We start from the raw sequence: 26314 nt of genomic DNA, 5'->3' as shown, positions 1-26314 counted from the left end.
GGGGAAGGACTTTGCTTTGTGCTGTGTCCCCTTGCTTGAAGGAATCTCCAAGGGCCTGAGAAGAGCTGGCTCCCTGTTAAGAAGTCCCAGGAACAAAAGGACTTCACACCCAGCTTCCCTGAACTCTGCTGGGAGAGTTCTGTCCTTCCTAGAGTGCGTGGGCCAGTTGTGGTGCCTCTGGAAGTTATACCTGTGTTGGGAAGCTGGAAACCAAGATTTTAAAGACTTTCTGCAAGTTTGTGCAAGGAAATTCCCACCGCTACGAAGGCCGAGATCGTCGCAGCACCTGTTGCCATTGCCAGAATCGTCGCATCCTTAGTTTGCGGGACGTACCAGTCTGGTACGGGAAGATTACCATTGCTGCGAGTATCGTAGAAGAGCCTGTCGTCACTGAGTGAGATTGTCGCAGTGCTTGCTTGCGGACCGCATCACGTCGCTGCGAACATCGTCGCAGAGCCATCGCATCGAGGAGCTGCGAGAGGATGATCGTGCTGGACTGCGCACCGTCACCCCGGATATCGTCACAGCCCCAAAGATCATTGCATCGTGCCTTTGTGAGCTTTTTCACTACGGAACCTCCGCATCGGAATCCATAGAAGGTATTTCATCCCTCCCCGTACAGACCGGAGTCACCGCAACACACCCGCTACATCGAGCGAGGTTGGCGCATCGCCTCCCCAAGGTCTCAGAAGGGACACATTGCTTGTTTTCCACCACACCAGCTTCTGTTTTGGAACTTTGTTGCATTTAATGGTACTGTTGGCTAAACGTGACGCAAGTGTGAACTTTCCACACAACCACTGTTCCCAAGAAGCCGCGCGCGTGGGCGCGCGCGCACAGAAGTCACCCTAAGCGCGCAGTGTGTTTTCATTAGCGCGCACTCCTGTGACACCGTTCGCGCCGCCGCTTTTAAAATGCGAGCGGCGCGAGATTCTTACAGTGCACAGCTGCGGGGCTGATTGTGGTCCGTTTACTTAGTATTCGCGTTAATTGCAGCGCACACGAGCGCTGCAATTAACGCGAATACTAATTCAATGGTCCACAATCAGCCCCGCAGCTGTGCACTGTAAGAAAAGGAACGCATAGTGTTAAACACAGCGTGCGTTAAAGCACACGTCGTGTTTGAGCGTTTGCTTTTCCCTGATGTGCACAACTGCGGGCTACTTGTGATCCTTTGTGTCTCCTTACACAGCGTGCGTTAAAGCACACGTCGTGTTTGAGCGTTTGCTTTTCCCTGATGTGCACAACTGCGGGCTACTTGTGATCCTTTGTGTCTCCTTCCTCCAGCTCTCCTGTAAGGGAGGCACGAACGATCTTCGATAACAAACAGTAGCTGCAGAAATGCAACACTGTCAACTCACGCTCGGAATGGCTAATGAAGATCCGACACTTTAGATAACATTTCTTAGTTTAAAACTATAGAAACGATTCCTGATATTATAGTCTTACATAAACCACTGCAGCTCACACGGACAGAAAAATTAAAAACACTTCTTACATACAGTAAGAAAAGGTTCGGCATCATCAACTCCAACAAAAGCATATGGCTGTATAACCCGACAAAGTAACAATCTAAAGATGCACAGGCAGACGCATTCTTCGCAGTAAAGCATTCCCAGTAGATCCTGGGTGACTCACTGCTTTAAAAATCTGCATAATCGAAATCATAGAAATATATTGCTATCCCACTTTGCTGTGAGAATGCCATCAGCATTGACACACAACTCCCTTTACGAGAAAGGGTTAAAACAACTAACATTACATCGGAAAGGGGGGGTTGTCCTTTGAATGTCTCAATTTCCTGCTGGTGTAATGATGCACAAACCTTGGACCTCACATACAAGTATTCCTCAGTTGAGCACGAGTGGGCTTTTCTGTGCTGCACGTGTTGTTTGGCTGACCTTTGCTCAGTGACTGTAGTATGGGAAATACCCGTAAATTCTAAATAAACATTAAGTAATTTAATAAAATCAGGTGAATGATAACATTTAAGAGAATGTATCTATTCATTCACATCGCATGGGCATAACTTCTCTTCCATAGGATTAAACTAGGTCTACCAAAGGCTCGAGCAGAGGCGCACTTAGAAAATCCTAACAGGAATGATTTTCAGATTTAAGGCACCGGTTTGACGAGTGGATAAACTGGCCTGTTATCTGTGCACATCTGGTTAGACTCGTGAATACACAATTTGAAGGACAAATTATCGTCAGGTTTTTGTGCATAGAAGTGTTCCATATATTGTCCTTGGTAAATGAGGGGTCCATTTCCCCGAATCATCTAATAAATAAGCTACTTTGTCATTTTCTCGCCTTTACATAGAATTTTTCAAAGTGAAAGCTTTTCTGCCGTACTTCTAAATACATTAGTGTATTTTTCCAAAGACAGCAGTATCTGGCATCTGACTTTACTTAACGTTCCTGCTGTCTCATATGAAAGCTAATGGGACAGATCAGGACAAGCTTTGCTGAATTCTATTTAGCCAGGTATAGACTGCTGCTTTTCCATCCTAAGCAGCATCCAGGGTCTGCTTTACAGTATTGTAAACTATTCTAATCTATGTCAGCCCATTATTTAGTCACTTTAATGAAATATATCAAGTTGGGCAGTTATGTTTGTACTAGTTGATTCAATGCCCATTAGATTCCCCATGTTAGAATAATGTTCTTATTTGTTGCCTTTGCCTCAAACTGTAAAGCGCTCTGATATCCTTCGGGATCAAGTTCGCGCTATATAAAACTTTATAAATAAAAAATAAATAAAAAAATAAAAAATCACATTCAGCCAGCCTTTTCTTGACACACACTGCTCTCTGCTCCCGAAACAGAGAGGGGCCTACAGTGTGAAAGTAAGTTCAAACAGGTAAACAGAGCGTAGCCATAGTTTTGTTTCGTGCTTTGGCTCCCAGCAACAAACACATTTTTACTGATTGAAAAATTAAGAGAACCAGTTGGTAAACTCACAGCAAAGACAATCTAGCGTGACTACCACAGTTTTCTGCACTGCACTAAATGAGCACTATTACCGTTTTAAGATGGCTATGCATAGTCTGACTGCGCGAAGAGTGTGTTTTACTACAGATCAGACTGACTCACCAGAGCACTTACTCTGTTGAAGCAAAGCCGCACCTGCACTCTGATTTCACATCATACTGTGCCAAAACTGTAGGAGGCCTAGGAACTATTCTTGTTCACTGCCTTGATTTTGATGCTCGAGCCAAGACAGGGATTTTTCTGCAAGTTTCATCCAAAAATATCTTTGCGAGATGTTCCAGTTCCTATCTGAAAGCCACTTACATGTTCAGAGGAAAAGTGCTATTTGCACTCATTTTGATTACTGCAGTGCTTTACATGAGGGAAAATTGGGAAAACTCTTCACAAAACTGCAGGAAGACCGTTTTCAATCAGAATATTTGGTCCAGATTATGAACTGTCAATCTGCCGAAAGATTGCTAGTGCATGAGAAGCGACCAGGCACGGTTGCAAGCGTGGAAACAAAAGGAGTAGCAAACAGCTATCTTTACATTTTAAAATGTTGGACCACAGACCATATGTATGGCAATGTCTTTAGTCTCCCTGAACAAAGGAACTCTTCCCCAGTTCACATCTACAAGCATAACAAGGCAATGGCAGTCGACTAGGGGTCACGCGTCGTGAAAGACCTCCCACAAAAACTATCAATGTGGAAATGCACCATCTTTTCAGATTTCTATTAAGCAAAAGTTTGGAGTGATATTTGGGGCTGCACACATTCACGGTCTGGGTCCTAGCGCACATAGCCATGGCTGCATCGCACAGAGACCCTACACTGCCGCATACAGAGGAAAAAAATTAGAGGGAACATTGCACACAACTGTGGATTATTTTATCGCAACTTTAAGAACTCTTTTGCAACTATAATCTTGAACTGTGTATGTTGGATGTTTGTTGTTTTGGTCTTGTGTAGTTCAGAATAAATACCTTTATTTTTCTAAACTTTTGTGGAGTCAGTGTGTGGTGTTTTCACTGTGTTACTGTGAGTGTTGGTACAAATACTTTACACATTGCCTTTCATAAGCCTTGACTGCTAGTGCCAAGCTACCAAGGGGGTGAGCAGGGGTTATCTCAGAGGGTTTCCTCCTTACCCTGACTAGAAGCAAGGGTCCCTATTTGGACAGTGGTACCTACCTCAGCCAACTAGAGACCCCCAGTTCTAACAGTGACGATCATCCAGACGGCATCAGTGAGCCCAAGGCTTACGGTGCAGTGTGAGGCGGTGCTGGCAGGTTGCGGTGCAGGTGACTGAGCCGGTCGATGTACCGGTCGGGCAGCAAAGGTGTTAATGACATCCAGGCCGGGTGAGATGAGGTGGTGCGGAGTGTGGTGCCCACAGGACACAGTGAAAGCAACGGCTCGGTGACGATCGTCCAGACAGCATCGTGAGACCAAGGATGCGGTGCTAAATGTGGTGGTGCCTTCTGCCGGGCCTTCAGGACACGGAATCCTGCGACAGACTCGGTTGAAGAGTCAGTTGCCGTTTTCTTCTGTGTTATGACTGAAACCAGAGGTTCCAGAGACGGTGCCCAGAAGGATTGTGAAGTCTTTGCTGTTCCTGAGACCGGGGGCAAGCTTCACTTTCAAGTCCACGGAGACACTTCTCAAGCAGGATTCACACATAGTTCCTCTCCTTGGCAGAAACAGCTACTGCCGGCCAACCCCAGAGAGCACACAGCAAACGGCAGTACTCCTCCAGTTTCTTCCGGCTCTTCTCCTTGGCAGAGGTTCCTCTTGAAGTCCAAAGTAATCTGAAGATCTGGGGTCCGGGCCCAAATATCTACACAGCAAAATCCTTTGTTCTCTGGTGGCAGAGAAGCCCTGTGCTCACTCAAAACCAGTTCTGTCCTATCTGGTGCAGATTCCTGGCAGGAGGTGGAGACAGCATTGTGTAAGGCAGACCAGGCCCATTCAGGTGCAAAGGAAATCTCCTCCCCCTACTCTAAATGCAGCCCAGTTCTATTCAGCCCTGCCTGACTCGCTGTGCAAAGGCAGGACACACCTTATCCCCCCAAGTGGCTGTCTAAACAGAATGCACATCCCCAGCCCCTGTGACTCCAAAGCCAGTCAGTCAATGCACAACCTAGCAGAGGCACACCGGATGGCTAAGCAAGAAAATACCTACTTTCTAACCCACCTTGTCCCAATGGTAAGTTATATTTATTTGATATTATAAATATACTACCAGGTTGTCCTATGGGACAGATAGCCTTTCAGTAGTGAAAAACAAAATTGGCAGTATTTCACTATCAGGACATGCCACACACATCGGGCATGTCCTACTTTTCACATACACCACACCCTGCCCACAGGGGACCCTTGGGGCTACCTTAGGGGTGACTCACATGTAAGAAAAGGGAACTTTGGGCCTATCAAGTGGGTGCACTTGCCAAGTCAACATGGCAGTACCAAATTGCACACAGACACTGCAGTGGCAGTTCTGAGTTACATTTACAGACTGCTTGTGTGGGTGGCCCAATCAGTGCTGCAGGCTCACTAGCAATATTTGATTTACAGGCCCTGGGCACACACAGTGCACTGTACTAGGGACTGACTAGTAAATCAAATATGCCAATCATGGAATCACAGATCCATAATAACAATTTACAGGGAGCACTTGCACTTTGGCACTGAACAGCAGTGGCAAAGGGCCCAAAGCATCTAGAAGAGCCAAAACGATGACCAACCCTTAGCAAAATAACAGGAGGGAAAGGCAAAAATACAGGGGAAACCCACGCCAATGATGCCAGGTCTAACAATCAGTATTAAGTGAAAAAGAATTTCACCTTTCCTGTTTATCTGTTACCCAACTCTGGGTACCCCAGCCTAATCACAAATAACCCACCAACTAGGGTCTTTCTTTTGGCTACTGAAACAATGAGTAAAGCCCAAGGTCTCTTGGGTGACTACTAAAGGACGGGGACTATGTGGAGGGAGTACAGAGACATGGTACAAAAAAATTCACATTTTCTTCCTACTTTAAAGTGAAAATCCAGTAGTTTAGTTTGAAGGTCCTGCCATTCTCACAAGAGTGTCACTCTCAAATCAGCCAATGGCTTACCTCCCTTTAACGAAAATTAGAATCTTTAGCCAACTACATATGTTTTATGGGGTTTTCATCAAGGAAATGCTATCCTCACTCATTCTTGTGTTTCACTCTTACCTCACACATTGACGTTATTGCTTTGATATTAAGAGAAAATAAAGAACAATCTAGATTTGAACAGAGTAAGTAGAACATTCCCAGAAAACAATCCATATTGAAAAGGGAGACATTTCTATCAAAAGTATATTTTCTGTGGAAATGTTAAATTCATATCTTTATTATCATGCACATAGGAAGCGATTCCAGGTACTATTTCATATCTAGAGTAACTGAAAATAAGGAAACGGCAAGGGCTCACAGAGTGGAATTAAATTAACCAAAGTGAAAGTTATTAAAAAACTCACCATATTTTTTTAAGTCATGTAACAGCGATGACATGTTCTGCTGGATATCACTCATTAACTTTAGCTCAATATTCCGATATTTGAGTTCTCTTAATTTTTCACAAAGGTACTTGCCCTGGTGAAAAAAGTAATAAAAAAATCTGTTTATGTAAAAGCTGTATACTCTTGTAACTGTCTAGAATGAGTAAAACCGTAAGTAGCAGTACTACAATGCCATCTCATCACTTAAGGAACATGCTTTTCAATCCGAAAACGAATAACTTTTTGTTAATACAAATATTCAGATTTTGAATATTTCTGTCAATAGGAATGCTAACAGCAAACACAGCCCACAGACCGATCCCGGGTGCAAAGGATGAACAAGGAATCAACCAACACAGCACTCATGAAAACCCGGGATGGACTAGGTTTGTGGACTGTGAGGCACAAAGGGGCTTCCTAGTGGTGGGAAAGTGACATAGTTAAAATGTACAAAAGAACAAAAATAAATGAGTTAATTTACTCAGAAGTTGTGTTGGCTGGTTAGTTTTGCTTTGTTTATTTCTGACTTCCTATCTGCTCTTGGATAAGCTTGCTACTTCTGCTAAGGTGTGGTGACTCCCTCTAAGCGGTGATAGACAATCTGTCATTACACAATGGATTCTGCAGTATAAATGCTCCATTGGGTGGGCCCCAGGTGGCAGACAGATCACCAGTGAAGATTACTCTAGCTCTGCAGGTTACTTCACCAGTGTCTTACTTAACCCTAGCCGACATGTTGTCAGTCCTGCAGCTCAGAATAGGATGACAGGTCATTCGAAATGTCTTCCAGAGTTACAGGAAATCCATAACAGGCAGCATAATAGTGACAGGGTCTAAGTATGGTGTCTCTAACATCCTGAGAAACACCTTTGTGCATGCTAGGGAGCAGCCACCAGAAATACCCCCTTTTTTAATAGTACCTTTCCATTGCTCACAGATAGTTGTCAGAAAGTGGGTTATTAATTAGGTAAGGGTAAGTTCTTCCAATTAAATAAATACACCCTGTTAGGTCTCACTACAAGTGTCAGTGAAATTCAGCTCACCACTGACCCCTATGGCACACGCAGCAGGCAATTTCCTGGGGAAATGCATGTTATGTTCACGCAGGACCAACAATTTTAAAGTCAAGAAAACAGCATAATAAATCTCCAACTAAGTTAGAAAAGTAAAAAGAAGTTAATGAGCAGAAAGACACCAAAACGATTGAAATATGATAAGTGCTGCCCGAACGCTTCTTTGGGGCGTTTTTGTTCTCACCTGGACAATCTATCTGCGGATAAAGTTAGGAATGTTATAATGAGGGATTTAAATTTTCACTTTCATGAGTTAGCTAACATGTTTTAAGTAAGTTTCAGAGAATTATTGCCTTTGTTTAATTTTAATATAAAAAGCATTACTCCAACGCATAAGGCAGGTCACGTGCTAGTATGCGTTTACTGTATTAGTGAGCAATGTAGGACACATTCTCACTTTCCTGTACTCAGACTTACCAATCAGTGATCCTTTTTAATTGGTCAGTAAAGTATTTGACGGCTAGTCTACCTACCACACCATCCCTCATGTTTATGCATAATTGGAGAAAGTTAAATATCAATCCTTTTTTATCTAAATGTAAGGCCAATGTGTCCTTCAGTAACAATACTGTAAATCCAATAATCTGACTGAATATCATAACATACTGTTCACCATTATGGAGGTTGCGGTTCACTGGGGAAAAAAATGGATTAGGGAAAACAAGACCCAGAATACTTAATGTAAGGAGGAGTTAGTGACCATGACATGACATCCTGGCATCGAAAACATGTATGGCATTGTATTACTCTTTTCTGGTCAAGAGTGACTGGTCAGCTTAAAATATTACCTGCAGCAAGCCTTTGAAAAATGTTAAATAGTTCTACTGTGCCCAGAGAATTTTGCATTTGCTTTCTCCAAATATCTTGTGAGCTAGTTTCCGTGTTATTAACAAACAGAAGGAGGTCGCTACTACATCTCACGGAGTTAGTTCGGTACCCACACATAACCAATTTGATGATCACTTTGACTGTGGTGCTCCTAAGGCACTGCTATTTTCAGCTGAAAAGAAACAGTTGGTTGTTCCAATTACTGAAAGAGTTTTACTTAATTTTCTTTGTCAGACAATTAAGCTTTGTTATCTTTAATGAAGAACTGTAAACCTGCTGGGTTGGAAGCTGATGTTGTTCCCCCAAGCTGCATAAAAAAACTACTTTTGAAATCTCACACTCAAGTTAAAGCTTTTATCAGTTCTTCACTGATCTCTGGTTATTGGGCCTGAAAAATTGAAAAAGATTTGCTCTCTTCCACTTCTTAATAAGCCTATGTTAGATCAGTTTCCCATCTGCCATACCTAGCTAACCTGCTTGAGTGTGCAATATGTAATCTCAATTTGTGAAGGACAACAACGTGCTACACACATTGTAGGATGGCTTTTATACGGTGTGTAGCACGAAAAGTGTAATGATGGCAGTTTTATTGGCTCTTCGACTTTGTGCTGTCAAAAATGTGCCGAAGTGTGCTGACTGCTTTGATCCTCCTAGACCTCTCAGCAGCATTTGATACTGTGGACCACCATATCTTATTGGATCACTTTGGTATCAGTAGGACAAGTTTAATATGGTTTTGCAGTTGTTTTTAGCTCACAGATATTTTCAGATAACTGTGGATTCATTTGTGTCTGATACCAATTTGCAAATCATTTTTTATATTGTTGGAGATCCCAGAATGAGTGCAGGTAATTTTCATAACTGCGTACTGAGTGTTGCCATTTAGATGTCGCTACACCAACTTAAACTAAACGAAGGCAAGGCAGAAAATGTGGGCCTGTTTAGAAATTCTGTTGTCTGGAATTTTACCTTCTTTTTTAGGTAAGAAACCTACATCTGCGAAGAGCATAAAAAATATGGGAGTTAAAATTGATATGCACTTTATTTTGTCAGATCAAATAAATGCAGTTATGAAGTCTTGTATTTTTCAACTACATATGCAGCACTTTGTAAACTGCATTAGCTACCAATAAAACAAAAAATCATGTTCAAATCTCTCTTTTACTTTCATAGAGTTCTGGTTGATTACTGCCCAAATCTGTTATTACAGAGATGTTTTTTTATTTAAAAAAGTTGCAGTCCAGAGTCAGTTTTCCTGTTGCTCATTATCAGAATCTGTGTGCCACCTTTGGAGGTGGGGCTTTCTTGGTGGCACAGGCAAAACTATTGAATAGATTGACCGTTTCCTTGTGTGTTGAGCCTTTGTTGTTTAAATTTCGGAGACACCTGAAAACCTGGCTCTTTCTAGTTTGTCAATCACTTGTTTCTCTGTGGATGTAGCTACACTTATTAATGTCATTAAGGTTAAAGTGCCAAGATACCCTTTACTGAATATATTGCTTTACAAATATTGAGATAAATAAAAGGGACCCATGATAACATTGTTTTAAGTTTTAAGCCAAATAGAGCCCATAAAAAGTAAATCAGCAATCTAAAGTGTTAGTTCAGTTGACAGGGACCTAGATGTGATTTTAGTGTAACCACGATGGAGCAGAGGTCAGATAAGCCTAGCCGAGCACACTAGTCAAAGGTTTACCCTTGTGACTTAATCTGCATATTTGTTGTCACTTTTTCCAAGGGGCACGGTCTAGTGCTGAAGATAGTAACAGTCCCTCAAGTCAAATATGTAATTCTCAAGCTCTGGTGGTAGCTATTAGTTTGGTGTCAAAAGCTCTAAACAGGACAAAGCAGGTTTTTGTTGCCACTGAGATCAGTTGACATCAAATGCTCTAAATGGGACAATGTAGGATTTTGCATCCACTGAGATCACTTTACCACTGGTATAGATTTGTCACATCACCCTGGTTTAAGGTTTTACCTGTAGACTTAGAAACTTTTTTGGTTCTCCGAATCCACCAGTGAGGCAAGGTTGGCTACCTTTCCGCTAATCCAATTTTCAGCACAGCAGAAAGCGACACGCCTGATGTGTGTGGCTATGCGCTCCCAGGGGAAGCCTTAGGTCATGTCCTCCAGTTCACTGGAAGTGGAAAAATGCCTATGTTTTGCTTTTCTCCAATTGGCGGAAAATATCATCCTAGTCACTCCTGCAGCCCTCGGGATTCCAGGGCAAGCTTATAGGCAATGGCCTCTCTCAAGCTGGGGCTTCTGCAGGCTTCAGACCTTTTTAAAGTCAAGAGTCCTTTTGCTTTTTGCGTCTACTGGCAGGTAAACATAAGGCCAGCCACCTGATCCTTGGAGAGCATTCCAGTCCCTGAGTTCCAGCAGTATACTGGAGTCTTTGATTATTTTCTTCTACTTTTCTAGCCAAGTCCTTTTCTTTACAAGGTCCTGGAATGTTATGAGAAGGTAGTGCTTCTATTGTGCACTAGCCAGTGATTGAAGAGTTACTGTTTCTCAATCACAACTATATTCATGTCAATTTCCCAGGTTTTCAGTTTACTGCAAACATTTACAGGAGCCCTAAATCCAATACAGCTATACCCTTCCTCCATCCAATCAGGCTTTGGCTTCCCCACAGCCACTCCCCTATATAGATGAGGTATGTCTTATTTGCCAGGAACCAAAGTGTTTTTTTCCTCCTGCTGGGTTTGGAGCCAGAAAATCTAGGATGCCCCTGGTGATGAAAGGGAAGAGTCCCTGCTTGTCCCATTTGATATAATGTAGTCAAAAGAAGAAATGCTAAGGCTGTCCTTTACTCTGTCAACTGTCCTTGTGTCATTCCAAGATAGGTAATGCCTGTTAAGTATCCCATTATTGACAATACTCCTGACTTACTGGGCCTTCAGGCCAACTATTGTCCTCTTGAAGAAATGTCCTTAACTCCCTGCAAGGCATGTGTATTGAGCTTTTGGAGTACATCAGGAAGTCAAGCTGTTATTAAACCAGTTTGCTTTTAGGTAGCACAAAGTACATGTTTCAAAAGTTACTTTTCCAGCAAGGTTCTCAAAAATCTACTTTTGCCGTTACATTAGTTGTCTTCTAAGCTAAATTAAATTTAACTTTCACTAAGTTTTCTACTATTTTTTATATGGAGATATACAATTAGGGATGTATTACAGCTAGCTCTATTCCTGGAAAATATACCTTTACCTATAGCGTGAAAACAGCATTTGGACAGTTAATCATAGTGAAGACATGCTGATACTAATGTCTTGTATTTTGTTTTATATATTAAGCCCTTAGCCCTGCAAGCTAACAAGGCACACTTTAGGGGTGACTGATCTAATTTATAAACATATTGTTCCCTACATGGCAAAAGCACTTTTTTCTGTCATTGGTCAATACAGTGCTTTTAAATTTCCGGAAATCCAAAACAAAATGATATTCCTAGTAGCCATAGATCTTTGCCCTGTATGTTTCGGATGTAAATATAAAATGCAGGCCACATATGACATTTAGCTTAGAGCACTTAGCTAAAACCAAGTTTACAGTAGCATGTAGGAGCACAGCATACACAGTGTTGCATTGATTGCTCAGAGTCCTAAAATCAGCAAAAATAGAGCCAAAATATCAGTTATCAATTGGTAGAGACAATGAAAACAATGTACCTTTACTGCTGTAGTGAGACTTATGTGACCCTTGACGGACATTTGTGGATTCTCCATCAAGATTTTCTCCCCAAAGTAGCTCACCTCATAGCAGATCTAGCCAATTTAGTGGACAATCTTCCTCAACCTAATGGAACACCCACATTTGACCACTTCAACAGTGATGAGATTTTGTCACATAGGTGAACAGGAATTTTATCAGTCAAACTCAATATCAACATGTATTCCTTTTCCTTCATTGAGCACCGCTCCTGAGTAACCCTAAGGACCATCTGCTCAGCTCTTAATTTTGAGCTAAATACTAGGGGCCTGATTTAAATGTTGACTGTAAGGGAACTCTATTGCGGTTGCGATGGAATTCCCTCCCTGCCAACACTGTGGTTTGCACGCCCGATCTATCTGTGGGCAGACCTTACGTTTGGCCATAGTGGAGACTTCTCCATCTCCGCTGTGGCCAAACATCTCCAAATATCTCCAACAGCCCTAGGAAGTAAGGGTTGTCAGAGAAATAACTATATGTCAATTAGGATTTCTTTTGTAACTAAAAAAACAATAATGTTTGGTACAGGGCTGCTTCCCTGTAGCAAAAAGTAAAATTCCTTGAAAGGAATCGCTGTGATGGTGGTTCCTGCCAATGCTTTTAAAATGACCTCTTGCTCGGCTGTCATTTGTAAATTAGGCAGGTGACCCCTCCAGCATGGGGACAGAGTATTTTACTCCATCCCCATGATGGAGCAGTGGGCCAGCTGCCAAAAAATAAATCGTCCCCTAAATCTTAATTTCTGACTTACTTTTAGGGGAAGGGAGCTACTGGAAAACATATGTTTCATTCATTTAAGTATTAGTTTTAGTTTTAGATGCAATGGTGCTGCAGCAATTCAAGGACAATATCATTGTCGAAATAATTATCACCATTAAGCTTTCAATCTTCCAGTGGGACCCTGTTCTCAACACTGCTTTCAGTAAAGTCAAACCGTCCTACCCGTCTACGATTCTGTGTCTAATCTTGCATAACTTCTATTTACATTTCAGTTTTGAATGTGGATGGGTGTCATTGCCACCCACATTTCAAATCTTATATACAATTTTACACTGGAATGTGAATGGATGAAACTCCTCTTCCAAACAATGAAAGTATGGAATAATATTATTTTTAAACAAATAAAATATTGTTGCAGTAAATTCATCTCACCATGGATTTACTTGTGATAGAAAACAGAGCTTATCATAGACTTATTTCAAGCAGTTCTGGTAGTGAAATTAGGAAGTTCTGGAAGTGAGGTGTGTCAAATTTGCTTATGAAGCTTTTCTTAACATCTATTTGAAGATGACATATATCACAAGGTATTTGTGCTAATACATATAAGTGAAATCGTAGAAGAAATGTTATTCTCCTGGCCTGAGGCAACTTGACTTCTTCAAGAAAATTGATTTCAGAGAAAATTTGCAGACCTGCAAACTCACACAGTGCAACTGTGTCACACACCATTCCCTTCACATAGTCACCCAGTGAAGAGCCAATATACTCGGTGGAAGGGAAGGTGTTCTGGAAATCCCTTCATTCTGAGATCCCATTCAGTAACTGATCAACCATTTGCAACCACAATTGTGGGGTACAAAACATTCATATATACATTTCAAAACAATAAATGGAAGGGTGGCACCTTTTTCACACAACGTACTATTTGCGATTCGTAAATGGCACTGAATTCCATTTTATGAGCAGGAAAGGCATTTTATACATAGTGAAAAGCCTTTTTGCAGTCACAAAGACTGAATGTTTATGAATCACAGGGTTTGTGGCTGCAAAAGGACTTCATACATTTGGATTTTAATCTTATAAATGCCAGCCGTTGCTTATTCCGCCCAATACCTTAACACACAGTTTCTAGGCATCTTGTGATCAAGGATCATGTTGAAAAACATGAACAAAAAAGTAATCACTAGTGTCATGCATGTATGGGAAGAAGGCAAAATGGCTTGTTTCGGGACTTAAACTCAAATGTAATCCAAGAAATAAGGAAAAGAATAAATACAACTGTTTATAATGGATGTTAATCGAAATAAGAACACTTATAACTTGACATAAATTGCTGAAATCCCGTTTCTTGCTTGGTTAGAAGAAGCTTCTCACTGTACATTGGATGTACAATACATTTCTACACAGCAATTAACCCTTCTGGTAATGCCCATTTGCATATATCCTGGCAGATAGAATTAAAGTAAATGGCACAAGATTTTATTTTAGAAAATACTGTTGCCACACTCAAATGTGTAAACTAAGGTTACAGGCAGATGATAATGAATGGACCTGCAATGCACCTGGAAGTCATATGTGACATATGTTAAGCTCTTCCAAAAGAGTTACTACATTTTTAATGATGGATTTAAGAGGATGAATGTAATTCTTAATTCAGATATCCAGGAAAATGCTAGGCTAGCCATATTTCACAGAGATTATTAAATCATCAAGGGTTGTTGGTAACATCCCTTCTCATTAAAAAAAAAGATGTTAACTCCATTTATGAAAAGACCCTGGTTCACCTAAAGTATAAGGCTGGTTAATAAATATGACTAATTGTGTGCTGCTTGAGAAAAAATTAATTTGGGAAGGATACACAGTCTATTGTTTTAAAGAATCTAATGAATCTCAATCATTGTGATTAACTATTTGATATAGAATTAACAAATCTGCAGTGTAAGACTTATGTTTACATATTTACCCCCCTAGCCTTCTCATTCCAACTTTGTCCTTTTTTCCAGGTGTATGTGGGAGTTGACCATACACATTTAACAAATATTTTATCATTTATTAAAACCTGTCTTTAGACAAAGCTCCTGTTTGAAGGTGATATTCCCCTTGCCCTAGACAAAATTTGATAGACAAACCCCACTAAGGTCCTCCAACATAGGCCACCCTGATCACTCCAGCAAGTCTCTAGGCCTTGTCAACAGAATCACCTCTAGACCTTCAATCACCTCCCTACTAGCTCCCCAGGTAGACCATGCACCCGGTACGCCCCCTTGTCCTTCCTGCCCTGATGAGTCCTCATCCAGCCCATCCAGCTTGGCTAGCCACGCACAAATGCCTGTAAGGTCTCCCAACACTGACCACTCTATCCACCCCAGTACATCTCCTGCCTTGCCAATAGAATCACCCATAGACCTTTGGTCCCCTCCCTACTAGCTTCCCAAGTGGACCATGCCACCGGTACACCCCTAAAGAACTATGATCATGGTCATGCTTGCCCTTTCCACCCCGATGAGCCCTAAGCCAGCCATTCCAGCATAGCTAGCCTCTCACAAACCCCTCTTAGGTCTCCCAACACTAACCACCCGAACCACTCCAGTACGTCTCCTGGCCTTGCCAACAGAATCACCCCCAGACCTTTGGTCCCCTCCCTACTAGCTCCTCAAGTAGACTATGTCACTGGTATGCCCCCAATGACCTACAACAAAGGTTGCGCTTGCCCTTCAAGCCCTCAATCCAACCCGCAAACGGGCTCCATCATAGATCCAATGGCTTACAACACAGGCCATACTAGTCGCTGCCCCTATCACCTATACACACTGCCAGAACCACTGCCCTCCAGCACCTCCCTCTCCATTCATATTTCCATCCTGGAGCTAATGAACCTCCTTCATCTCGCTGAACTCTCCCTCGCCAACCTCATGCCCTGCCTAACGCCAACCCCGCATTTGACAGAGCTCCCTGAACAACCGCTTCCGCTATCCTTGAGACATCTTCTCCCCCGCAAGCACCCATGCCACCTCTCTGAGGAAGAAACACGGGCTCTTGTTCTATCCTACAACTCTACCTTTGCCACTCCATGTCAACTAGACCTCACTGAAATGGAAATCCTTGCCATCCTCCGGGACTATGACTCTACCCCAGCTACCCCATACCCTTTCGACGTAAAGGCCGAACATGCCATTTGAACAGTCACTATCAACCATAACAGAGCAGCTACCTTCAGCAAAAGAATTGTGGTCAACAGTAATCTAGCGCCTGTTCACCTGTCCGCCCAGAGTCTCGAAACTACTTCCAAATCTTTTCTGTCTGGTCTTTTAATCAATTGCCGATCGGCAGCCAAGCACACCGCGGATATTGCTGATCTCATCCTTTATAAAGATTTCGACTTAGCGATCCTTACAGAATAATGGCTCAACGACTCCATACCCATGCCTGGATATCCTAGTCCCTCCTAACTACAACATCGCAAGGCTGGACAGACAATCTAACAAGAAAGGAGGAGGCTTTGCCTGCATCTACCGCTCTAACCTTCTTGTGACGGAACTTCTGGCAGACACCACTGAATCCTGCGAATACCTCGCCCTCGCTATTCACAGCAACTCTACCCAACTGTGCAACCTGCACATCTTTTACCACCCTCCAGGCATGAAGGACTCCTTCACTGACCACCTCATGGAAAGCATTACAGCCAATAGTTCCAACAATGCCAAAGATTTTTTCCTGGGTGACTTTAACTTGCACTGGAACAACCCTAAGGACTCGCATGTCAACACCATCAAAGACCTCCTGGATGATCAAGCCCTGACCCAAGCTTGCTCACTACCAACTCACTCAAAAGGGGCCACTCTTGATTGGATCATCTCCAAAGAATCAACAGTCAAACTTATCTCTATCGACACATGCGACTGGAATGACCACCATGCCATCACCTTCCTTCTATCTGGCACCCACAAGGCAAGGGCACCGCTACCAGTGATCCCTAAACGTTGGATCAGAGACACCAAGAACCTGGAACTTGAGGCTCGCTGCAAATCCAACCTCCCCCCCTCGCATATCACAACAGTCAGTGGCCTAATTGATGATTACTCCTCTGCGACTATATCGAACATCCTGGATGAGCTAGCCCCAACAAAACTGAAAAGAATCCAAATCAAAGAGAGAAACCCTGGTTCACATGATCCCTCAATAATGAGAGGAGAGTCCTCCGGCAAGCTGAAAGATCCTGGAAGCAGCACATTTAAAACTCCTGCGCCAGGCCAGAAATGTCTACAACAGGAACATACTCAAGTCTAAAAATGAATTCTTCAGAACTGAACTAGAAAAGGCCAAGAACAGACCCCATTAAGCTCTTCGAACTGGTCAAACACTAATCCAATAAACTGGCCAAAACCTCAAAAGAATACCCCAAGTCTCTTATTTCCTCAGAAGAATTCTCCACTTTATTCACCAACAAACTCTCAGCCCTTGGAGCGAACTCAGTTCCATCACATACCCTCTAACATTTCCTGACCCGCCTCCACTAGCCACGTCACCCCCACAGGCTCCACCCGAAAACCTTGCTCACTGGGCTGACTGCAAAGTCTATGACGAAAACTCAGATTCTAAAATCCTATCTTCCTTAAAACTTACTAACCCTTTTAATGACCCGCTCCCTTCCAACTGCCTAGCAGCCGTCGCCTACTCCATTATTCCTAGCTGGACTACAATAATTAATGGCTCTCTCCAGCAGGGAACAATGCCCGATGCTCTAAAAGTTGGCCAAGTCCTCCCCATTCTGAAAAACCATTGCTGGATCCAGCCTCCCCTGACAAGTTCAGACCAATCTCCAACATCCCGCTCTTAGCCAAAGTGATGGAGAAATGTGTGCAGCAGCAGCTAAGTCAATACATCAACAACTTCCACCTGCTCAATGACTTCCAATCCAGATTTAGACCAGGGCACAGCACCAAAACCACTATGCTCCACATCGTTGATGATGCTCTCCAAGCCCTTGGCCAAGGCAAAACCTTTCTCCTAATCCTCCTAGACCTAACTTTGGCTTCGACACGGTCAACCACGAAAAACTACACGAACGCCTCAAACTCAGGATGGGATTGGATGGCACTGTTCTAGAATGGTTTAGATCCTTAGAACCGGTCCGAGAGATTCCTTATCAATGGCAACCTATCTGCACCATCCCTTGTCATGGTTGGTGTCCCTCAAGGATCAACCCTGTCCCCCACCCTCTTCAACCTCTACCTGGAACAGCTTACCGAGGTATTACGTACTGCTAATATCTCCTATCATATGTACGCTGATGACACTCATATCTACATCAAAACCTCATCTCTCGAAGAGATTGTGTCCCTGAATGAAGCCTTGAAACTCACTGTCCAATGGCTCGCATCCAATGAACTCAAACTCAACTCAAAGAAAACAGAATTTCTCCTGATCTCCCCACCCAATACCAACCTTGAGATTCAATCATGGACCAAGACTATCACAGCCTTAAACTGCCCACTAACCACTTTGGATTCGTCCAAATCTGCGGGAATCACCCTCGACATCAACCTGAACATGCGGGACCACATCAATTTGATGGCAAAATCAGCCAGATTCCACCTGAGCTACCTTTGGAAATTGAAACCCTTCCTTGATGCTTGAGACCTAAAAATGGCATTTCAATCACTTGTCATCTCCAGACTGGAATATGGCTGTTCTACCCTCTCGGGGTTACCCAATATCTCCCTGGCACCTCTAAGAGCCTGCCTCACTGCGGCCGCCGGACTACTTACCGGCACGAGGAATTACAACCATATTTCCACAGAACTGAAAGCTCACAACTGGCTTCCCCTGTGGGCAAGAATACAGCTCAAAGTAGCTTGCATCACGCACAGAACTATATACTCTAAATCCCCTGATATATCTGGCGCAGAAACTTGTGATCTCCAGAGGAATCAGAAACTCCCGATTTGCCAGAGGCATCCTGCTCCAACCTGCGGGCTTTCGGAAATAAAAAACCTACTATTGGGCTTTCCTGTGGGCTGCTCCAAGAATATGGAACTCTCTCCCACCTGACTTCAGAAGAATCCCCTCTCTGACTCGCTTCAAAAGGGAGGCCAAAACCTTCCTAATGGGTACGTTTCTAGCTTAAACCTGGCCTCCACCATCACCATGGCCCTGATCTATGTCCGTCTATTGCCTCCCTTCGGCTTACCTAACTACCCCATCAGAAACATGGAGTCTTGGTTGATGTTAAACCTGCTCTGTTTAGTGATATAGGGCCATATGTATCATCAACACCATTTGCGATTTCTAAATAGCAAATTTTAAGGAATCGCTATTTAGAAATGGCTAAATGGTATGTATGTACAAAATCGGTATTTTTTAGCGATTTCCAATTATTCCTTATTTGCGAATTCGCAATTTGCGAATTCGCAAATAAGGAATAATTTCCCATTCATTTCTATGGGCTAGGAGGCCCATAGCAATGACTGTGAAATAATTCTCAATTTGCGAATTCGCAATTTGCTAATCGCAATTTGAGAATTATTTCAAGGGTACACGGGTGTCTCAAGGACACCCTGCTGCACCCCTGTAAATTACATGTGTGTGCATATGGCGCACATACATGCCCCAATGGGCATGTATGTGCCTCATATGCCACCCTCACAAATGCACAATTGTGCATATTTAAAAGAAATTGCAAATTACCACCAACTACAAGTTGGTGGTAATTTGCGATTTTTAAACCTGAAATCGCAATTCTAAAAAGCTTCATACATAGCATTTAAGGAATCGCAAAATTGCAATTCCTTAAATGCTTAATCAAAATAAGGAATCGCAATTTTTTGCGATTCCTTATTTTGCTAATTTTTCATACATTCCAAAATCGGTAAAAAGGCCGTTTGCGATTCGCTAAGGCCGAAATTCTGTTAATTTCGGCCTTAACGAATCGCAAAAGGCTTGATACATATGGCCCATATTTTCCTGTAAAGCGATCTGATACCCTAACGGGTCAAGTTTGCGCTCTATTAAACTGATAAATAACATTTGAATTCCCTATTGTGCAAAATCTTTGAAAGCATTGTTGAAAGAGTATTTCTTGTTCCAGAATTCAGTGGGCTACTATACACTTAATCCCTAAACTGGGTAAAGACTCTCTATATGATACCAGCTATCAGCATTTTTTTTATATATTCATATTCAAATACATATACTCATGTCATAATTCTATCAAATGTGTGGGCCAGTAGGCTGCTTGCAGTAATATTGAACCATTTACATGATTTAGAAAGATGGTTGCTTTTCAGGAAATAGCCTACATAGCAGGTGAGGAACGACTAAGGGGGGAAGGTGCCAATTGAACACAACTCAGAGACCAAGTGGAACTTGAGAGAGTGGACTGGGGAACAATATTATCTCAAAAGTGAAATGCTAGACTTAAAGCACTAAATAATATGACAGCTGGACACAAAGTAATACATAATTCTTTCTTTTGAATGGAATCACTATTTTGCCAAAACAGGCACTTAATTGAATGTGTTAAATAGAGGCATGGAGTGCATAATTATTATACATAATGGGGCTGTTAAAATCGATTCTAAGTTGGGAAAGTACCACTAAAAGATGACTCTGTTACATATTCTCATATGCATGTGTGACTCTGCCCTAAAACATCAAGAGCCTATAAGTAAAAGTTCAAAGTGGCCACAGTTTTTCAATTTGTTCTTATTGTATGTGAATATTCCCATTTCATTTTCACTTCCGATCTCTTGGGGCTAATTCACACAGATATCGATGAAAACATAAAAGAGTGCTACAGTAGCACTGCTTTATGTACAATAGGTGCGCTCAGTCCTAACTAGGAGAGTGCATCCTATTAGAGTGAATATGTTGCCCCCAGGGCAGCCACAAACTCGGGCCAGTGCATTCAAATGAAATATGAAGCGGCTCTGAAGCAGTCACTCTATGTTTCACTGTGCAGGCAGCAACCTGTCTGCACTTTTAAGAGGGGCGAAGGATCTCCTTGCAGACGGGTTCAGTGAGTGACTACACCCACCTGCAAGGGGATGTCTAGGGTGTCTAAAGAACCCCCTTCACTCCCTCCAGAGGGCTGCCATCAAGGGGCGCACTGACAGTGCGCCACCTTTTCGGTGGTGTAGTGTCAGAGCACCTCCTGATAGCTTCTTCACCTTTGTGCCCGCGTCTATAATTTGGCGCAGGCGCAGATGCAAAAAAATAACCTTATTTGCATGGGGCCATGCCCCCATGCAAATGAGGGAACCCGTGCTATCTGTATTATAGAAGGGGGCTGCAAACATTTCTGCGGCCTCTTCTGAAATACCAAGTGCCCTGGGGGCATGCAAAGTAGGCACAAACGCCCTTTCCACCCATGGGGCACTTTGTAAAATATGGCCCCAGGTAGGCATATATATGTGATACTATTGCTGACTATTTATTTACATTGCTAATCCTCGACCTCAAATACTTTGGCATCTTGCTTAACAGTAGTCTGTTACACATGGAGGTACCAATATGAAGTCACTAACTGATAAAGAGGGCCGGATGGTCATAGCTCTATATTTCGTTATGTCAGGGGGAGGTCAGGTATTGAAGATGGTGGTACCTCTTCACTTCAAATATATTGTTGCATTGCTGCCATTTACATTCACCTAGAACCTCCTTTGTGGTATTGACAAGTGCACTTGATCATTCATATAAGAAGGTAAGTGGCTGGGCTTAAGCTCCTGAAAATAGATTTGTATTACAATGCACACCGGTTTTCACAACCGGTGTACTCATCTCCCGAATTAGGAACACACCCAAAACGGCTCAGACTGGAAAGTCATGTAGTAGGAAACTGCCAAGTTAGGGACATTTTACAAAGTTTAACCCTTTGTATGCTGATGACGGAACCGCTCCGTCATCAGCTGCGGTGGCGCTGTGCTGATGACGGAGCGGTTAAGTCATGGCCCTGCCCCGCGCCTGCGCTTGGCGTTCTATTGAGCGGGCGGGGCCATGACGGAACCGCTCCGTCATGAGCACAGCCCAACCGCGGCTGATGACGAAGCGGTTCCGTCACCAGCATGCGGCTGCCGCGCGGCCGCCCCGCCCCCTTAGCACTGCGGCGGAATAGCCGCCGCAGTGAAGGGGTTAAAGAACCCAACACCAACATATTCTACTTTTAGCAACCATTCACTATGTAAATCCTGATTGTATGTGCACTAGAGGTTGGAATTGAGACAATTAGTACACTGTGATGCGACCCCATGTAATAATATTGACTCCCAAAATGAGGGTGTCTGGTCCACTGAGCACTGTGGGCATTCAAGGACATTTGTACTTCATAATACTTACTTGAAAAGATCCAGATCAAATCCTTTTATCTTTCTACAATCAGAATTTATTCTGCAGCCTTCTCAAAGGTGTAGGGACATTCAAATGCTCTACTTCTTGAAGAGTAGATTAGACCCTGCCCATACACTTTGCCCTGGCGTGTTCAATGTACTTAATTTCAAGTTTTTCTCAAAAAAGACTACAGACTAAAACAGAAACATGGTAAGCCAGGCTGGCACTTATGATGAAGACATTTGTTCTGAACTCTTACTGATGCAAAACCTAATGGGGACAAGGTTGAAATTCTGTCGAATTAAATGCAGTACAATTGCTACAGGACATTCTCACAACTTCACTCAGAAGGGTCTACGCCAAACTCAATGTGCTAGAGATTATTGCATGTGCTATGGTCTTGCTCCAACCTTGATATATTGAGCCGTAATATGTAATACAATGAATTGCTCTATTGTTTTAACTTTTCAGCCCATGGTGCAGTTGAGTCTCATCCACAACATATCCAACATCAATAACATGACATCACATTCACAACAATGGTCAGGAGCGACAATGTGTATCATTGCATGTTAGAGACCTAGAGGTGCCGCAAAACACAGTGAATAATTATATAAAATGATGTGCATGTCCTGTTGGTTTGCAATAAATCCTTTAAGATCATGGCTTACAATTGTCCAATTGTGTTCTTATACCTATCAATACAATTGCTTTATTGAAGTGAATTTCATTGAGGTTGACTCCTTTTGTGGTCCTGCAAAGTATGTTGTGACTTACTTATTCCTGAGTCTTTTATTATCTGAGGAGTCTGTTTTCTCTTCTTCTTTATCTTCCCATTCTCTATTTTTTTAACCCCTATTTACTCTTCCCTCCTCCTTTAATAAGAGGTCTTAAGGTGTTTTTGTTTGATCTTATCCGGACTCATTGATCTGTTCCTTGCTACCCAGTGTGTAGCGTGGTTGTATTTTATTGCACACCAACGGACCATATTAAACACAGTAACCCGGGCACAAAGGAAATGTGTGCCTGCATTTTGCACCCCTGGGGCATTATGAATGGTATTAGAAAAGGGGCGGAAGATGCTTGAACAACCAGTGCTGTAATACTGAAAGTGGTGGTGTACATAGGGCACTCTTTTTTTTACATCAACCATTGCTCCTTTTGGACAAATAATTGTACACTTAATAAACAAAAACACAATTGTATGAATACAAATATACAGTATGATGCAGACAAGAAAAACTCAGCACTGAAAACACTCTCAAATAATGATACAAAACAGAAAAAGCTGTGATGATACTTAATATATGTTGTTCAAAGACATATACACAATATAGATGTGAAACAGAACCCAGGGGGATATACAGAAAAACAATCATATACATTTATGAGACAATAAAGGAAAAACAATGGTTTCCAACACCAGCACCAAACAACCTCAATTTGGTTTACACAGAAGATTTCAAACCAACCCCTCCAGTCAAAGGATTGGGATATACAGTTTATTTGAAATTGTCAATGACTTTTCAACCCCCTATAGGATACAGGGTGTCATCAGGACTATATGTGAGGGAAACCTGATAAAACTACGACCTACCCTAAAAGTGCACATTACCAAGGCGTGATCAAAGTAAAGTTACTTACACAGGAACCCAAAGGGGAAGCCCGGAATCAATAGATCAGGATCTGCGTGCCACCAGGATATATAATGTCACAGCAGTCTGTCTGTGACTATATTCAGGCAATTTACAATAATAGAAGGCCTGTGGGAGATGTGTTGCTGCCTTCACCATTGAGTCAAAATATGATAATAAGCTGTCCATTCAAGAATACCAAAGCAGTTGTTATCTGTATGAGATGACCAGTGATAGCAGGCTATTGCCGTTAGCCTTACCTCACATACTGGAATACGCCACCAATGGTGTCTAATTCCTGGTACAGATGATGTACTTGCTTTGAGAAATGGGCTATACTATAATGAGATACTACTGACTAATGTTCAAACCTGTCTCTTACCTTTATTTTCTTCATTTCTCTTACACCCCATTCTTTTCCTCCTGATAGATTGAACTGCTATTAAACAAACTCACATATCTACTACCTGAAGATATGATTAAGATCACGAGGACAGCTCCATTAAATTCAGGATAACATTTGAAACACATGAATAAATAGCAAGCTTGCTCCTTAACCTTTTCCTAAATTTTGAATCCTTCAGACTAATACTGCTTACCTACAATCCATGTGAGACCATTAACACTATTTTGGACACAAACAATTTTAGGTGAAACTGTGTTTATATAGACAATGCTGCTTGTAAGCCATTTGAGCAACTTCTGAGACCTCCCCTTCAAACTGGGTGCATGCAACCATCTTTTTGAGCCACTATCTAGGACCCCCGCCTGAGTGTCTCTGCCCTAAAAACCTAATGTCGTCACTTATAACACCAGCACTAAGACACTGAATATGACAGTTCGCTACCCTTTTTTAAAAAAAAATCTCTCCCAAGAAAAGCATGGAGTGGTTTGTAAGCACGAATTGTAGCACATGTGCTACACAAAACACGGATTCAAATGCACATAGTATTTCTTAATATATTTTTATTATTATGCTTGTTTATTTTTTTTGTCTCCTTTTTGCTTGCATGTAATGTTTATCTGCATTTATTGTTTGCTTATACTTTTATTTTATGTGACATATATATGTACATGAAAGGAATTCCTGTAATTCTGTAATTAATAATATTTAAACAGCTGTGAAAAAGTGCCGGCCTGCATGCCATTGATTGATACAAGGTGGCCTTATAAATAATGCCTCTATTCATGCAGCACTTAGCGTGATAGAGGCGAGCGATGGGTGTTGAAGTGGGCGTTCCGCCGCAACACCAATTGCTTTTTTACGCTGCCACCTATTTAGGCTGGTGTAAATATGGGGCAGTGCCAAAAATACGATGAGGGAAAACCTGGTCTTAATCTGACGCAATGAGAAGAAATTATTAATATATCCTCATTTTTGCTGTTTTTATTTGTGCTGCACTCTGCAGCACAGATATAAAGAGAGCATCTTGCCATTAGGGATTGTTCATGTGCAGGTAGGGACACCTTCCTGCACATGAATAATCATTCCCTGTAACGTTGGCGTTATGCAGCTAAATTAAGCACCAGCGGTAGGGGAAACACAATGCTGTGCCATATTATCTCAAAATGTCGGAGCGTGTCATTACTAACTGTGGTGTAACACCGCACTCCGCCATTCTGTTGTGAATATGCCCCTGTCCTTTTTAAACTCAATCTCTTGAAGTCATTGAGTCAACTGGGGTCTAAGCCCAGAATAGTTGAGCTAGCATTGCATTAATACATCAATCAATTGCTCTGCATTTTGTTTCAATTACGGAACTGTTCATCGACATCGAAATGTGCACCTACCAATTGTAGTACAGGGGTGAATCGTCAGGGCATGTGTGCTTTACAAAAAGGGAAATGTTTGTATTTTGCTTGTTTCCATTACCTCACAAATACAAGCATTTGCAACGCAATAGGTCCTACAATACTGAAAGTTTGAGCTATTGATGTTGTTAATAATAATCCAGCACCAATTGCTCAAACTTTCAGTAATGTGAAAGCTATTGCACTGTAAAAAAAGCGTGGACCCGCGCTTTAGCTTTAAACATTGTAAGGTAAAGCGCGGGTGCCGCGATTGCTTCAAAGGTAAATAGACATAAAAATGTGTATATTTCTTTACTAATAGATGTATGGCCTGAAATAGCCTGTGGGAAGTACTGGAAAACTATGGAATGCCACAGGGTATATTGAACATTTTAAAAGAATTACATAGTGGCAATTGGGCCCAGGTCATTAGAGACATAAAGGGCTCATTAACCCATAAAATTTCAGTAAAGAATGGTCTGAGACAAGGGTGCGTCTTAGCACCCTTGCTTTTTTCAATCTTCTTGGCAGACCTTCCAGCGGCCTTGGAAGTTGAAAAAAGTGCGAGCCCACGAATGAATAACAACAAAGTGTCATGTCTCTTACATGCCGATGACCTTGTGATCTTGGATCAAACTGAAATGGGCCTCCAAAGGAAACTAAATGTGTTCAATAAGTACTGTGATAACAAGCACTTAACTGTGAATATGGAAAAAACAAAGATCTTGTGTTT

The 26314-nt window shown here is 42.2% G+C and overlaps 1 protein-coding gene and 1 pseudogene across 1 annotated transcript in view; both read right to left on the bottom strand.

Annotated features, from left to right (window-relative positions):
• The window catches only part of PLD5 (phospholipase D family member 5), a gene marked incomplete at both ends in the record, with an annotated part of 589545 nt that overhangs the window by 427406 nt on the left and 135825 nt on the right, over positions 1-26314 (bottom strand). The window contains one exon of the mRNA XM_086949781.1: positions 6483-6597. Coding sequence (XP_086805907.1) covers positions 6483-6597 — 115 coding nt within the window. The remainder of the gene's footprint in view (positions 1-6482; positions 6598-26314) is intronic.
• LOC147665064 (small nucleolar RNA U3) lies at positions 1274-1447 on the bottom strand (annotated as a pseudogene).

The sequence above is a fragment of the Lissotriton vulgaris genome, unplaced genomic scaffold (genome assembly GCF_964263255.1).
Source record: "Lissotriton vulgaris unplaced genomic scaffold, aLisVul1.2 SCAFFOLD_1466, whole genome shotgun sequence".
Classification (NCBI taxonomy): Eukaryota; Metazoa; Chordata; class Amphibia; order Caudata; family Salamandridae; genus Lissotriton; species Lissotriton vulgaris.
This window is presented reverse-complemented; position numbering and strand designations above follow the sequence as displayed.